The following is a 14,640-nucleotide window of genomic DNA, read 5'->3' on the forward strand; positions in this document are numbered from 1 at the left end:
TTATTTACATGCGCTCTGAAATACTTGATTCTCATTGGTCAATCACGACATTGAAGTTGGGTTTTCCCCGGTTTTTCGCTCATCCTGAATCTCATACTACATCTTGACTATAGCCTATATTCAAATGGTTAATTATTATACACAGTTACCCTAATATATAGTCTATCCTTAAGTAAAATGATATGCCCATTATATATAGCAGCCATATCACCCTGTAGCCCAAGACTGGTTTCCCACTGAAGCTAAGCAGGGCTGAGCCTGGTCAGTACCTGGATGGGAGACCAACTGGGAAAACCAGGTAGCTGCTGGTAGAGGTGTTAGTGAGGCCAGCAGGGGGCACTCAACCTGTGGTCTGTGTGGATCCTAATGCTGCGTTCACACCGCACGTGAATAAATCGTGCGAAGTTGGACGCGTGAACAATTTGAATCCATTCGCTTCATTCGCGTGTGACATTCACTACACAACAGACGCGAATTCGCGTCATGGGAGCGGGTTCTGCCAGGCAGCGGCAGTCAGCAGAAGGACTATCCAAGTTAAGGCTGCTCTCACCTGGGTTGATGAGCGCTGAGCTCCAGTGATCGCCTGGTTCTCACACCTCCGAAAACACCAGATCAAATTTTCAAATAGGAGCTCTCTTAATAAATAAGTCACATATTTGAGCTTTAAACAACTACATTCTTGCCTGAAAAACTATTAAAACTACATTTTGTGACACAATACAGTAGTATTTTTTAATTACTCTGGCCTCGGGCTTTCCCCTATGGGTTTCCCATCCGTCACTTCACCACGTGACAGCAGTAAGCAGGCTCCTCATTGGTTAACGCGGCGCGAATATCCGCCAAAGTTCAGATTTTTCAACTTGAGCGATTCGCGCGAATCACACTCTCAATTCGCATGATCATTGCCGCGTCATTATCGGGAATCGCGCCATTTGCGTGAATCGCGCCGCAGAATGCCTATTCGCGCCTCTGCATTGACTTAACATGTAAATCACTGGCGCGAATCGCGTCATTCGCGTGTGGTGTGAACGCAGCATAACACCCCAGTATAGTGATGGGGACACTGTACTGGGGCGCTCACCCTATGTTTTGTGTGGGTCCTAACACCCCAGTATAGTGATGGGGACACTGTACTGGGGCACTCGCTCTGTGGTCTGTGTGGGTCCTAACACCCCAGTATAGTGATGGGGACACTGTACTGGGGCACTCGCTCTGTGGTCTGTGTGGGTCCTAACACCCCAGTATAGTGATGGGGACACTGTACTGGGGCACTCGCTCTGTGGTCTGTGTGGGTCCTAACACCCCAGTATAGTGATGGGGACATTGTACTGGGGCACTCGCTCTGTGGTCTGTGTGGGTCCTAACACCCCAGTATAGTGATGGGGACATTGTACTGGGGCACTCGCTCTGTGGTCTGTGTGGGTCCTAACACCCCAGTATAGTGATGGGGACATTGTACTGGGGCACTCGCTCTGTGGTCTGTGTGGGTCCTAACACCCCAGTATAGTGATGGGGACATTGTACTGGGGCACTCGCTCTGTGGTCTGTGTGGGTCCTAACACCCCAGTATAGTGATGGGGACATTGTACTGGGGCACTCGCTCTGTGGTCTGTGTGGGTCCTAACACCCCAGTATAGTGATGGGGACATTGTACTGGGGCACTCGCTCTGTGGTCTGTGTGGGTCCTAACACCCCAGTATAGTGATGGGGACACTGTACTGACAAAGAGCACTGTCTTTCGGATGAGATATTAAACCGAGGTCCCGGCTCCCTGTGGTTGTTAAAAATCCCATGGATGTCGTTCGAGAAAGAGTAGGGGTGTAACCCCGGCATCCTGGCCAAATTTGCCCATTGGCCCCTGTCTGTCCATCATGGCCTCCTAATAATAATGATTGGCTTAATCACTCTGTTTTCTCTCCACCAATCAGCTGGTGTGCGGTGAGCGTTCTGGCACAATATGGCTGCCGTCGCATCATCCAGGTAGATGCTGCACATTGGTGGTGGTTGAGGAGATTCCCCCCTTCTATGTAAAGCGCTTTGAGTGCCTAGAAAAGCGCTATATAAATGTAACAAATTATTATTATTTATTATTATATATAACATAAAAATAAATAACAAATGCAGTGCAATATTATTGAAGACACAGTTGTTCAGTTTATTCTTACAACCCATACCCAAATTAATAATCATTTGAAAACAGTACAGAAGTTATTGACATGATACAACATCTTCTTACTCTAATAAGCTGAAATGAAACGGCGTGAATTCATGCATGACTATTAATAATAATAATAATAATAATAATAATAATAGTTACAAGATAAATAGCAGTTATGAGAAACATGATAATATGAGTGTAAATAGCATCTATCGCTATTTGCACTTAGTGTAAATAGCCACTGCCTAATCTTATATATGGTATTTCAATAGCTTTTAACCAGCAGAAGACACCAGCCAGGTTTAAATTCCAGTTGTGCAACTGCGTTACAATGAGCTTCTTTTAGAACTGTGCTATTATATTCTATAATTGTATGATTTTTTTTTGAGAAACCATGAGAAAAAGGTGAATAAAGACTGAATCAATGTTTAGAAATGATTATTATTATTATGGTTTGAACTATGATGTATAGCTGTGTTTTGCGGTGTGTTTGTTGTCAAACTCCAAAATGTTTTATTTTTAATTATTAAAAAAATGCCATTATTTGATATATCAAAAAGTTAATAATTGTATTTTATTGTCAAAATATTTTAGTTTATCTTGGGGCATGTTGCCACATTTCACTTTCATTCTTTTGGGTTAAATCAAGAAAACAAGTATACACTGTATTAATGAAACAAAACCACATAGGATTTACACAAACGTGAAATGTTCAAAAGAAAGTAAAAAAGCATTAGGTAGTGCCCGCTCTCCCCTATGCAATAATGTCAGCCACAAAAATAACTGTAGTTTTTTAACAAAAGAGGGCTTACACTGGCGCAAGCTGCTAGTACTGGCCCTTAATTGTGTCAGTGCTTAAGTTCCTCCTTTTCTTCTGTTTGTTATCCAGTCACGTCTATGTTTAGTGTGTGTTGCTCCTGCCTGTTTACTTGCAACCACCCGTAGGTCTGCTGCGTCATGCTCAGTCAGTATGCTGGTTTTTCCACTTGAAATGTAACATTTTAATGTGAAGTGAAGCGACCTTGAACGGAAAGGTGCTGAATAAACAATCCTTAACATTACCCGTGAAGGTGACTGGGGTGTGTACTGTAAATACTGACAGAATAAAGGAATCTAAAATAGTGTCAGAGACTTGTGAGAAGAAACAGCAGTCAGGACACAGACCAAAGCATAAGTATGCAGTTTAAAACAGCTTTGATTTTTGTTGGAGCCATACTTCTCAACATAGAAGGTAAATCTTAATGTCTATAACAGTAATTCATTAACATTTAATCGTGTTTGACAATGACAGTTCAAATCAATTCCTGTTGCTCAGGACCTTTGTAACTCACACACTGATACCTTAAATTACTTTTACTGCAAACAAGTGATCGTAAATACATTTGATCTAAAACTTATGTGTAAATGCTTGAAATTGGACTTGGAGATAAATATACATTGTGCATTCAGATGAATTTCTGTGTAAACGTAAGTTGTATTTATTTATATACTTATTTTTAATGGATGTTTAATGCATATTAACTCATTCAATACCATTTAAACAGCAACTCATGAAGTTGGTTGAGTAAATGATGTTGAAAAGATGATGAAAACCGTGATGATAATGAGTGATTAGTGTCCAAAACATTAAAGGGGGGGTGAAACACTCAGTTTCAGTCAGTGTCATGTCAATCTTGAGTACCTATAGAGTAGCATTGCATCCTGCATATCTCCGAAAAGTCTTTATTTTTTTAATAATTATATAAGAAAGATGCGCTGTTCCGAGTCTTTCCGAAAAAAGCCGAGCGGGTGGGGGCGTGTCGTGTGAGCGGAGCTAAATAATGACGTGTGCAGCAGCGCGCTGTGTGTTGAGTCGAGCGTCATCCCTAACAGCGGTAAAAAAAACTTTATTCAAAAAAAAAAATATGGCTTTTAATCAGATACAGCCATACATCTATGATCCGGAATCAGACCCAGAGGTTGCAGTTGAACAGGAGCAGCAGCAAAAACGACTAGAGCAGGACGTCTGTATGTGGTAAGTTACAAGTTATACACTAACTATATAATATGCTTAGCGGCTTGTGTTATTTACATATTTATACTTGAATTATATCGTCGTATTTTTGTCTTTGAAGGTGTACATGTGGGAAGTGCAGTTGTGCACGTGTGTTTGTGTGTTTACGCGTGGTTTGTGTAGACAATTGTAACGTTAGTAAGCGGACTGGTTTTGCACCGCAGGCTAGTGTTTACATAGATAGACACGGAATAGTAGCGCATTTGAATGAAGAAGCGCGCTTATTTAGTTCAACATATTTCCCCCCTTTGTGTATTGTTGTTTGGAGTGCTTTTACAATACACAAACATAAAGTTACACATATAGTGGCCAGCTAAACAAATGTACACGCACTACACATCGCATGCTCCATTGATCAATTAACTATACGTGATCATGTTTGGGCTACTTGATGAGCATAGGCAAAGACACAGACATTTGAAGCACTCTTACTCACAGCCTGCGGTTCTTACGTTAGGACCTTTATCGTTGGGACTGCTCCATCCTTCAGCATTAGGCGATTGGAAAAGCCGGCGTCAAGCTGGGCCTTGTTTATGAAACAGTCGGCACCGAAATGCAGCGAACAGATATAAACATTCGCCCAACTCAGTTGCTGATCCGGAAAAGCAAATTACATCCACTGTTGCCTTAACGCGGGGTTTTTGGCGAATCTGTGCAGGACTGTCTTGGTCTGGCAACCAAAAACCCACTTTTTTGGTGACATTGTTATGTGCTATGTGTAATTGTCACCTGTCCAGCATCCTACAAACCAGCGTTTTGATGGGCATAGCCTGTTGCTTTCGCTCTCTCCCTCGCTCTCTCTCACGCGCTTCCGGTAGAATTGTCCGTAAGGCCCATACAAGGAAATTCCGCCCCCACTAACGTCAATGGGGACGCATGATCTCAAAAAACTTGCCGAAACTTATGACTAACCGGAAGTAGTATTTTTGACAAAGAAATACTCCCATCAAACGTCCACCTTAACTTTTGAAACTTTGTCTATGTTTAGTATGGGATTCCAAGTCTTTAACAGTGTAAAAAGATCAGTATGCATGAAACAGCATTTCACCCCCCCTTTAAACTATTATACTTCTATTTTACTATTAATAGTTAATAGTAATTATTTGACATTTTAATGATATTTTAATAATAAATATTTAATAAATAAAGGTTTAGAGTTAGCTGTGATACAAGAACCATTTTTGGTTCCCTAAAAACCTTTCAGTAAACAGTTTTTAAAATAAACATTTCTTTTACATGAAGAACTTTTTAATAATCTAAATAACCTTTCCCACCATAAAGAACCTTTTGTGCAATGGAAAGTTTCCATGGACATTACAGTGTATCTAGATTGCTAAATGGGCATACGTCAAATCACTGAAATATGATATTGTTAAAGCATAATTATTTTCCAAGTAAGCTAGAGTTCAAGTTCTTCGGGTTTGTTTATGTTCTTGTCTTTCCAATTTACCTAGCTTCCAAGGGTACATTAACACGACAACGATACTGAAAATGGGAACGTTTTAAAATTTTCCCGTTTACACCAATCCTTTAGTTTTTTTATATTTCTTATATGTCAGTTTAAAGTGACCATGTCTGCCAAGATGCCAGATACATTTTTGAAATCAAACTTGCTGCTGTTTCAAATGGGTCCAATGTGTTTAGTGGTCTGTGCCGACACGCATATGATCCGTGCTATGTCAAATCATGTCCTTAGACTGGACCAGAGCAGATTTTGTGCGTATACGCATTCTTCGCTATCGCTACAGAGCAGACTCATGGCAAACGAGCATACCTATTGTAAAATAATGTATTACAGATTAAACATTTAGTCACAGTGTTCACAGATTTGCATTTTTGTTGTTTACAGAGACGATAAATTTTTTTCAAAAACTTGCACTTTGAACCCTGTGAGTATGCATTTTCAGGCCCCCAAAACGATATTGTTGTGTAATTAAATGGCAAAAACGTTCATTAGTTCCCTTATTTGTTGTTGTGCATATTTACTCCCTGTTGTGGTCTGGTTTAGTCAATGTTAAGTGGATTTTTCCTTGTCTCACGCATTCCTTTTTTTTGTGTTTTTGATATACTTCTGCGTCGTGTGGTTCCTGTAGCTCAAACAGTAGAGCATGGCGCTAGCAACGCCAAGGTCATGGGTTTGATTCCCAGGGAAAGCAAGAATTGACAAAAATGTAAAATATGTACCTTGAATGCAATGTAAGTCGCTTTGGATAAAAGCGTCTGCCAAATGCATAAATGTAAATGTACAGCCACCCATTCGCTTGTGACAATAGTGTAGGGTGTATTTAAGTACCCACATTAACAGGACACCATTCATGCAAGCACAATGATACTGTACATAGCAGGAACAGAGTATACTGGAAAAAAAGGTGTAGAAACAATTTTCACTCCGAAATTACAATTTCAAAAGACCACTGAAATAAGATTTTCTTGTAAAACCTACTCCAATAATATTTGTTTTGTTTACAACTTCGAAAACATTTTTTTTTTACAGTGATGAAGTGTAGTTGTGAGTAGCTTCAGTGAGCCTAATTTGCCATACACAGTGAAAATAAACCATAAATCAACACAGTCTTTTACAATATAGGCTCAATGGCCAACCATTAAACAAATACTCCAAAAAACAAAAACAAAAACACACAGATAAGACCTATTCGGGCGGTAATTGTTTCTCACGTGGAAGTCCGTAAAATAAATTTGCATGCCACCTCAGAGATAAAACTTGTGTATTCGGATGGTGATTTATTCACAGTGGAGGAGCGAGTTTTGTGATCCTGCGCACCTGGAAACACGCTGCTCATGTGGTCAATAACATGATTGTATGCTGTAAAAAAAAAAAAAGTCAAATGCTTTAAAAATTTAATTTAATAATAGGAAAAATAATATCCTAATTATTATTTACTTATTTAAATCTTCTTAAAAAGTAGGAAGATATAGACCCATTATGGTTTAAATGGTTTTCTGTCTTGTATTATATCTCAAAATAAAGGATCAGCCTGGTCTCATCGTTAATACGAAGGTATTAATACGTTACTTTCAAAGAGACTAAACGTACGTCTTAGTACATTTGGAGAAGTGCTAAAATGTAAAATATAGACGTATTTGCAACATTTAAACGTAGTATTATTACATTTTTAAAGCTAAAAAACGTAAAATATTTACGAATCCATCATGAAATCTTTTTTGTTAAGAATACAAAACTTTATACTGGTAAAAACATTTTTTTTTTTTTTTTTTTTTGTGTTATATCATAAAGATATCTATATAATTTCCCTTTGACCATTTTATTGATTAATCAACGATCCCTTGACACTACCCCAAACCTAAACCTACCAATTTAATACAGAATATAAAGAAAATAAAAGGTAAAACGTTGGAAAATGACGATTTTGATAACAATATAGCATTAAAAAAAATATTTTGAACGGCTAATCCTACACTTACCCCTAAACCTACCCATTAGCATTTATTAAAACAACGTACTGTTATAAATCAAAGCATAACAGACAGACCAGTGTAATCACAATAATTTATTTATTGCAAAAATGTCAAAAGCGGTACCAAAAGTAGTTCAAATGAAGATGTGTTGCAGTCGCAGTCCTCTCTGGTGGTATATAACGTTAATAGTTTTGTATGAGGTACAGAGCAGAATGTTAGCTATTAATCAATGAAAATATTAATCCGGCTTCTCTCCGTGAAGTTGCGCGTTTCCCATTTCAAATACAAATCGACTGAAACACGGCATGTCAAAAATCTGTGACGAAGCAGGCGAGAGCCAATGAGCGTGCGATGCCACTGCCGTAAATCATGTCGTAACGCTTCTTGAGGGCGCGTTTTTAAAATTTGAATTCATAACGAGCGTGAGATTTGATGTTTACCGTCCCGCTACTGAGAGGAGATGAAGATCACCGGGCTCAATTTGGATTTGTTTCTCGCAAACATATGGATTCTAACGATTTGGATTACAGCGAACGAATAAAGTGTTGTTTTTGGGAATTGATGTTGTGTTTTGGTGTATATTGTAATCGCCAGTTGCTGAATAGGAGAAAATGCCTTTTTATGTCTCACAGCAAACAACAAGCTAAATACTACAAAATGGTTGGCAAGAATGTTATTCATCTGACGGTTTTAAAATTCAGTCTTCTTTTAACATTATCTAGTCATCCGAAATGAGTTTGTAGTGATGTCACGAGAGCAAAATGTTATTTTATATTTCTGTTATTTTATATTAGGTTGATTAACTTAGTAAAATGCATTTAATAAATGTGACTGAAAACATGTATTGATGTGACTATTGGATATAAAATAAACAATATTAATGCCACGATTTATGGGAGCCTGGTAACTTACACGTACACACTTGGATACGTAGATAATTTACATTTTAGTGCTGTCAATACGTCAATATTGTACATTTTATTGCTGTTAATAAGTCAGTATTGTACGTTTTATTGTGTGTGAAAACGTTAGTAAATGTACGTGTAGTAGAATCACACTTTACATAAAAATACTCACGTATTTTCATGAGATCACGTTGAAAGGATGTAATTTCATTCCACAAGGAAATGAACGGAAATAAGTTAATACGGCCTCTTATTAACATGAGGTAAACAATGCTGCTTATTATTATAATTGCTGCCGTAATAACAGCCCATTTCAAATGTTTACGTGCTTTTCTTCTTTCTTTCTTTTTGAGCGATGACATATATTGCTGTTGTAAATAATTGCCAGCATTTCAGTAATAAAAGTCTAGATATTTAAAATGCATCCAAATTACAGTGAAGCCACAACCGTACGGTGCTCTGCAGTTGTCAAAATTGATATAAACAGTGAATTCTGAAGTAATATATTCTTAAAAACTCAGATCTGGATACAGACGGCAATTACCTCACGACCTTGGTGTTTGTCTAAAAACAGTAGGTAATTCGGCCATTCTGGATTATGGATTCGGACGACAATAAAATCCCAGACTAGTCTGTCAATGATGAAAATACCTTACAACCCGCACGAGAAACAATTATCGTCCGAATAGGGCTTCACACTGCTAATTCACATGGTGTGAAACAGGCCTTATTTAGCTCACAAGACTGACAGGTTAATTTACTATTTTTGACAAGACAATAAAATCACTTAACAACTGTAAAGTGTAGTTAGGGGCCAAGCACCGAATGGTGCGATGGCATCTATTGTACCTGCTAGTTTTTTAAATTATTATTATTAGGGGTCAAGCACTGAATTTCCTTAAGATTGTTTCCTTGAGTCTCATTGTGTCATGTGTATTGTAAAGCCACAACGTAACCTGGCGACAACCTGGCTATAATCCCTAAACACTATAATTCACGCGAAAGTATTATCTTGATTCATGCCAATGCTATGTAATAGGTGACAGAGCAAGGTTACAGGCTACACAAACCAGTTTATCAGCTCTGTACCTATTCATCTAATTGTATGTTCTGTTTTCCAGGTTCTCTCAGCCAGTTAGATGGTACGTTGTCATACTTTTAATGACAATACTACTATTGTTCTCCATATCTTGTGTGTAGTATATAATTTTAATGGGGCATTCCCATGTTTTCTTTCCTCTCATTAGTATGTGGTCGAGCCCCCCTCAACAACAAGATTGTTGGAGGGGAGAGTGCAACTGCAGGGTCTTGGCCATGGCAAGTCAGCATTCAAAGCGTCAACTTTAGAGGCCATTTCTGTGGCGGGAGTCTAATCAATAAAGACTGGGTCTTGTCTGCAGCTCACTGCTTCCAAGAGTATGAAGTTTAAAGCTTAAATACAGCCCAAGACACTATTATAAACTGACAATAGGTAAATTAAAACTAATTTTCCTTATGTACAGATCCATGGGTAGCATTGAGATCTACCTGGGACGTCAAAGCCAATCGGGCTCAAACCCTTATGAGGCATTCAGGACAGCCAGTCAAGTCTTAAACCACCCTAACTATGACGGTTCTAGTAATGACAATGACATAGCACTTCTACAGCTCTCATCTTCTGTGACTTTCTCTGACTATATTAAGCCGGTCTGTCTGGCGGCTGCGGGAAGTGTATTCAGTGCAGGTACAGAGAGCTGGGTGACTGGCTGGGGAACGCTACAAGCTGGAGGTGAGTGAACAATACTGTAAAGCTCAAGAATTTACTGTAAATGGCCATTAAAAGCCACAAAAAAATTATCCTCTGATCTGAGTCACAGGGCAGACTCCTGATGTACTGCAAGAGGTGAAGTTACCAATTGTGGACAACAGTGACTGTGATTATTCTTACGGAGGGGGCATCACGAGCAATATGATCTGTGCGGGATTGTTAAATGAGGGAGGAAAAGATTCATGTCAGGTAAGACATTAGTCATTCATTTGAATCTTTTTTAATTTTCAAATTTACAAAACAATAATTTACAATTTTTGGGTCACCTGCACATGTTATATTACCATTATCAATCTATCAGTGTTGCCAGATCGGAGTCAAACACTAGCCTAATGGGCAAATAATCTAGCCCAATGACCCTAGCCCAACATTGAAACTCACAATTTGCCACACCCATACCCAAAACTGATCCATTCACAGGAACATTTTTAAAACATTCCAATTCTGTGAGACAACCTTGCTATATTATATTATATTTTATATATATATATATATATATATATATATATATATCGGTGGCGAACGTGAATTGTTTTACTTGGGTATGCTGGTTGACGCATTATGTCAAAATGCACCTGAATGTTAGATGGATTTATAATAAGCGCGTTAAATTTTTGGAATTCCGCTAGGTGGCACTAATGTTGCAACAAGGACAAGGACATTTATAGTAATTAATAGGGTTACTACTAATCAGAGAGTCCACGAATGGCTTGGATATGCAGAGCATTCGCAGCTTCTATGGGCTGCGCTCACAGATATACACATATATACATACTGTTAGGGGTTAACAGCTTATGACCCAGGACCAGTAGTGAAGAAATGAAGATAGAGTCAGGATTCCAATTAAATAAAAGAAAAATTTACTTAAGAATAGTTTGCAGTTTCGAAAGCAGAAGCCAGCTTCATGTCTCCCTCTCTCACCGTCTCGTTGCCTCGCCCTATCGTACATACAATTGTCCCAACAGTTATACCGTTTTCAAGGTCTTATCCACGTCATTACTGCAATGTGGATGGTTCTGATTGGCTCAGAGACAATGCACAGTCATGGTAAATTTCCACTCGAGTCAGTTAATCTGATGCACGTTTCCACTGACGTGTCACTTGTTGATGCTTTCTCCCTGGAATTAGGCCTGTAGTGACCTTCCAGATCTGCCCAGAACAACAAGTCCACCCATCTCTTAGGGTGCCCATTGTACACCATTCTGATCTGTAACACAGAATATTGCGCACATACACAGATACACAGTCTCTCCAAGGTTGGAGCTGATTAAGCTCCAGTTCTATCTAGTTCTTACCAAAACATACTGATAACATGTGCTTTCCTTTAGTGAGAGGAACATGTGAAGTTTTAATTAACAAAATTTCGGGAGGAGCATGTGGGGGGGGGGGGGGGATACAGGCAATATTCATCTTGAGTCTTTAGTGTTTCAGTAAAAGGAAATATAAAAGGAATAAAACATAATAAATTAAATGAAAGACAAATCCATATTTCATATCTGGAACCCAGGCTAAGTGAGCAAACGCTGTTACTGCACTCCTGACATGTTAGGGGTGTGTGATACCTCAAATCCAAACACACAACCTTGTTGCCAGTCTTTAGTGACACATCACACATCTCTAGGCCAGACCCTCAGTCACTCCTCAGAGACCAAATACACACTTTAGAAAACAAGAAACAAAGCAAAATCATAACTGGATAGAATCATTATAATAATATAGGATAAATATTGATTAAAGTTTTGATTATGAAGTTAAATAGGATATAAATATATACAGGTATATTGAAGCGGCAGTGGATTTCAAAATCCCCCCTTCAATACATACAATACAATTTGGCCATGATTTAAATAAAATGAGGGAATTAGTATATTTATGTGTATTTTGCTCATCTCAAATAATCATAATAATAATAGTCTGTTTGTAATTGTTGTTCACTGTATATTTGTTTATCAATGCAGGGAGACTCTGGTGGTCCAATGGTCAGTAGTAACTCCTCCCTGTGGATTCAGTCCGGCATTGTGAGTTTTGGTGAAGGATGTGCTAAACCCAACTATCCCGGTGTGTACGCCAGAGTTTCTCGGTACCAGGACTGGATCAACTCTTACATGGGCACCAACCCACCTGGATTTGTCGAATTCAACTCCTATGGATTCAGAAGTTCACTCAACCTCCTATTATTCTCCATTTCAGTTACATTCTCCTTTATTCCTTTATGCTCCACCTTTCTTCGTTGAGATTGAATGACAGGGTTTTTTAATCTCAGGGTTCTTTGATTATGAGGACAGTAGTGTAGAAAGTATGTAAATTTGTTACAATGTCATTTATTCTTCATCTTTTAAAATGTACTGTTCTTGGAAAGCTACTATTGTTATTGCGTTTTTACATTATAATATTGCACACTAATGAAGTTCAGCAAAATTTTGCCCTCAGAATGTTTGCATAATGAGGGTGAAGTATATTTTTGGCCTAAATGTGAGATATAAATGATGCTTCAAACTACTATTCATAGCTGATTATTGTCCTCATTTTGGGTTAGAACTGATATTTTGAGAGACTACTTAATTTTATTAGCTCCTTGTATTTCTTTGCAAATGTACTGCAGTCACTTAAAGGATATGTTTAGTTCTGTTAGTTCATTGTGTTTTGATTTGGTTCTGTTCCTGTTTTCTGTCATTTGCATGTTGACTTAGTTTCCTAGTGTGTGTTTGTTAGTCACAAAGTTCATTTAGTTGTTCATTTATTTTCCACGTTCACCCCAGTGAATTTAAATCCTGAGTTCTGTCGGTTCTATGTACTGTCATCAATGTTACCTAGGTTGTGTTTTACCGATTATTGTTCCTGTGTGTTCCTGGTTTGATTTATATTAAAGAGTCCCTATTATGGATTTTTTGACAATTACCTTTCATGTAGCGTGTAACATAGTTTCAGTGTTGGGAGTAATGCATTGTAATAAAAATGACTATGAGTTTAATGTCTCTGGGAATAATTAACTCAAAAGGGATTCAATATTCAATATTCATGAATTTATGAATATAATTTGCTAGTCGTTTATTACGTATTAAAATTTTCCGATAAGGAAAAATGTTTAATTAAATACAAGTAACCCTTTACGGAATTGCTTGAAATTGTCTTACTAAGTTTGTCCTGCAAATTAGTTATAGACTTTCAAATCAATTCTCAATAAGGGATTACTGCTTTACGAGCGCATAAGAAACATTAACTTTACTGATCAGGACAAATCATGTTTCATATGTTCGTACAGTTTACTTTACTAAAATAGTAGCATAAGCAGTTTAGGTAACGTTAGGATCGTAAGTTTCATTGACTTCGTGTATGTGGAAGAGTAACAGATTCAACTCATTAAATGTCTTTTGGAAGTTTAATAAACACAGACTAAAAATAACACTACAATTCACACAGAAAGTACATACTAAATATGCATAAAGAGAGTAGAAATATAGATAGTAAACAAAAAGAATATGGTACATAAACGAAAAGAATGAATAGACCAAAAATAGAGAGAGAGAGAGAGAGAGAAATAGAGAGAGAGAGAGAGAGAGAGAGAGACAGCGTCCACTTCAGTTCGTTACACAGAGCCCTCACGGAGTTAACTTGTCCCAAACGGGAAATAACACGACCCTTTTAACAGCAGTTTGGATTTTAGAAATAAGAATACTTGCTTTGGTTTTGGCTTCTTGCGTGTGTGACTTTTAATCATATATTCCTTTGATACTCGTGGGACTCTATGTGGGTGTGTGTGTCTAGATGTTTGTGAGGTGTCAGATATCGTGCAGGGCCCTTTTGGGGGCAATAAAAGTCACTACGGAGCCTGCTTGTTATCTCCCAAGGGAGATCAAAGTGGTCTTTCAGACATCGTGGTGCCATTGTCCGGCCATTAATCGTATTCACATGATCTGATAAGCACCTCAGGAGAAGCGAGAGGCATCGGGCTGTTTGCCAGATGCACAGACCCCGTCATTGTGGCTACAGCATTACAAAAGTAATGCATTACAGTAACATATTACTTTTGCTGTAACGCTGTAGTGTAAGGCGTTCTTAATCGATTTTCAGTAATATTTTACTTGGTACGTTCAGTAACGCGTGCGTTACAACACTAAATGGGTGTCTAGACTCTAGACTTTAGTCTAGGATGTCATTTTGTCTAATTACAGCTTCTGATATATTTGTATATTATTGATTTCATTTATTGAACTCCCTCTTGCTTGTGTACCTTTTTTATTGTGTGGCATAGTCCAGTGAAGGCGTGTTTAGGGCGGGT

General features: G+C 38.2%; 1 protein-coding gene across 1 annotated transcript; it reads left to right on the forward strand.

The window, feature by feature from the left end:
* The first annotated feature begins 3,304 nt into the window (after window positions 1-3,304).
* Window positions 3,305-13,288, forward strand: LOC137049490 (trypsin-1-like). Its single transcript, XM_067428013.1, has 6 exons — window positions 3,305-3,389; window positions 9,676-9,696; window positions 9,802-9,970; window positions 10,057-10,322; window positions 10,411-10,550; window positions 12,320-13,288. The coding sequence occupies exons 1-6, from the start codon at window positions 3,335-3,337 to the stop codon at window positions 12,593-12,595; spliced, it is 927 nt and encodes a 308-aa protein (XP_067284114.1). The 5' UTR covers window positions 3,305-3,334; the 3' UTR covers window positions 12,596-13,288.
* Window positions 13,289-14,640: the final 1,352 nt, after the last annotated feature.

The sequence above is a fragment of the Pseudorasbora parva genome, chromosome 20 (genome assembly GCF_024679245.1).
Source record: "Pseudorasbora parva isolate DD20220531a chromosome 20, ASM2467924v1, whole genome shotgun sequence".
In the NCBI taxonomy this organism is placed as follows: Eukaryota; Metazoa; Chordata; class Actinopteri; order Cypriniformes; family Gobionidae; genus Pseudorasbora; species Pseudorasbora parva.

What these genes read in the sequence shown, in the direction of transcription:
- LOC137049490 (XM_067428013.1), top strand. Translation starts at nt 3,335, where the DNA reads ATGCAGTTTAAAACAGCTTTGATTTTTGTTGGAGCCATACTTCTCAAC. An exon ending in CATACTTCTCAACATAGAAG is followed by an intron (nt 3,390 to 9,675) that starts GTAAATCTTAAT and finishes TCTGTTTTCCAG; the next exon opens with GTTCTCTCAGCCAGTTAGAT. An exon ending in TTCTCTCAGCCAGTTAGATG is followed by an intron (nt 9,697 to 9,801) that starts GTACGTTGTCAT and finishes TCCTCTCATTAG; the next exon opens with TATGTGGTCGAGCCCCCCTC.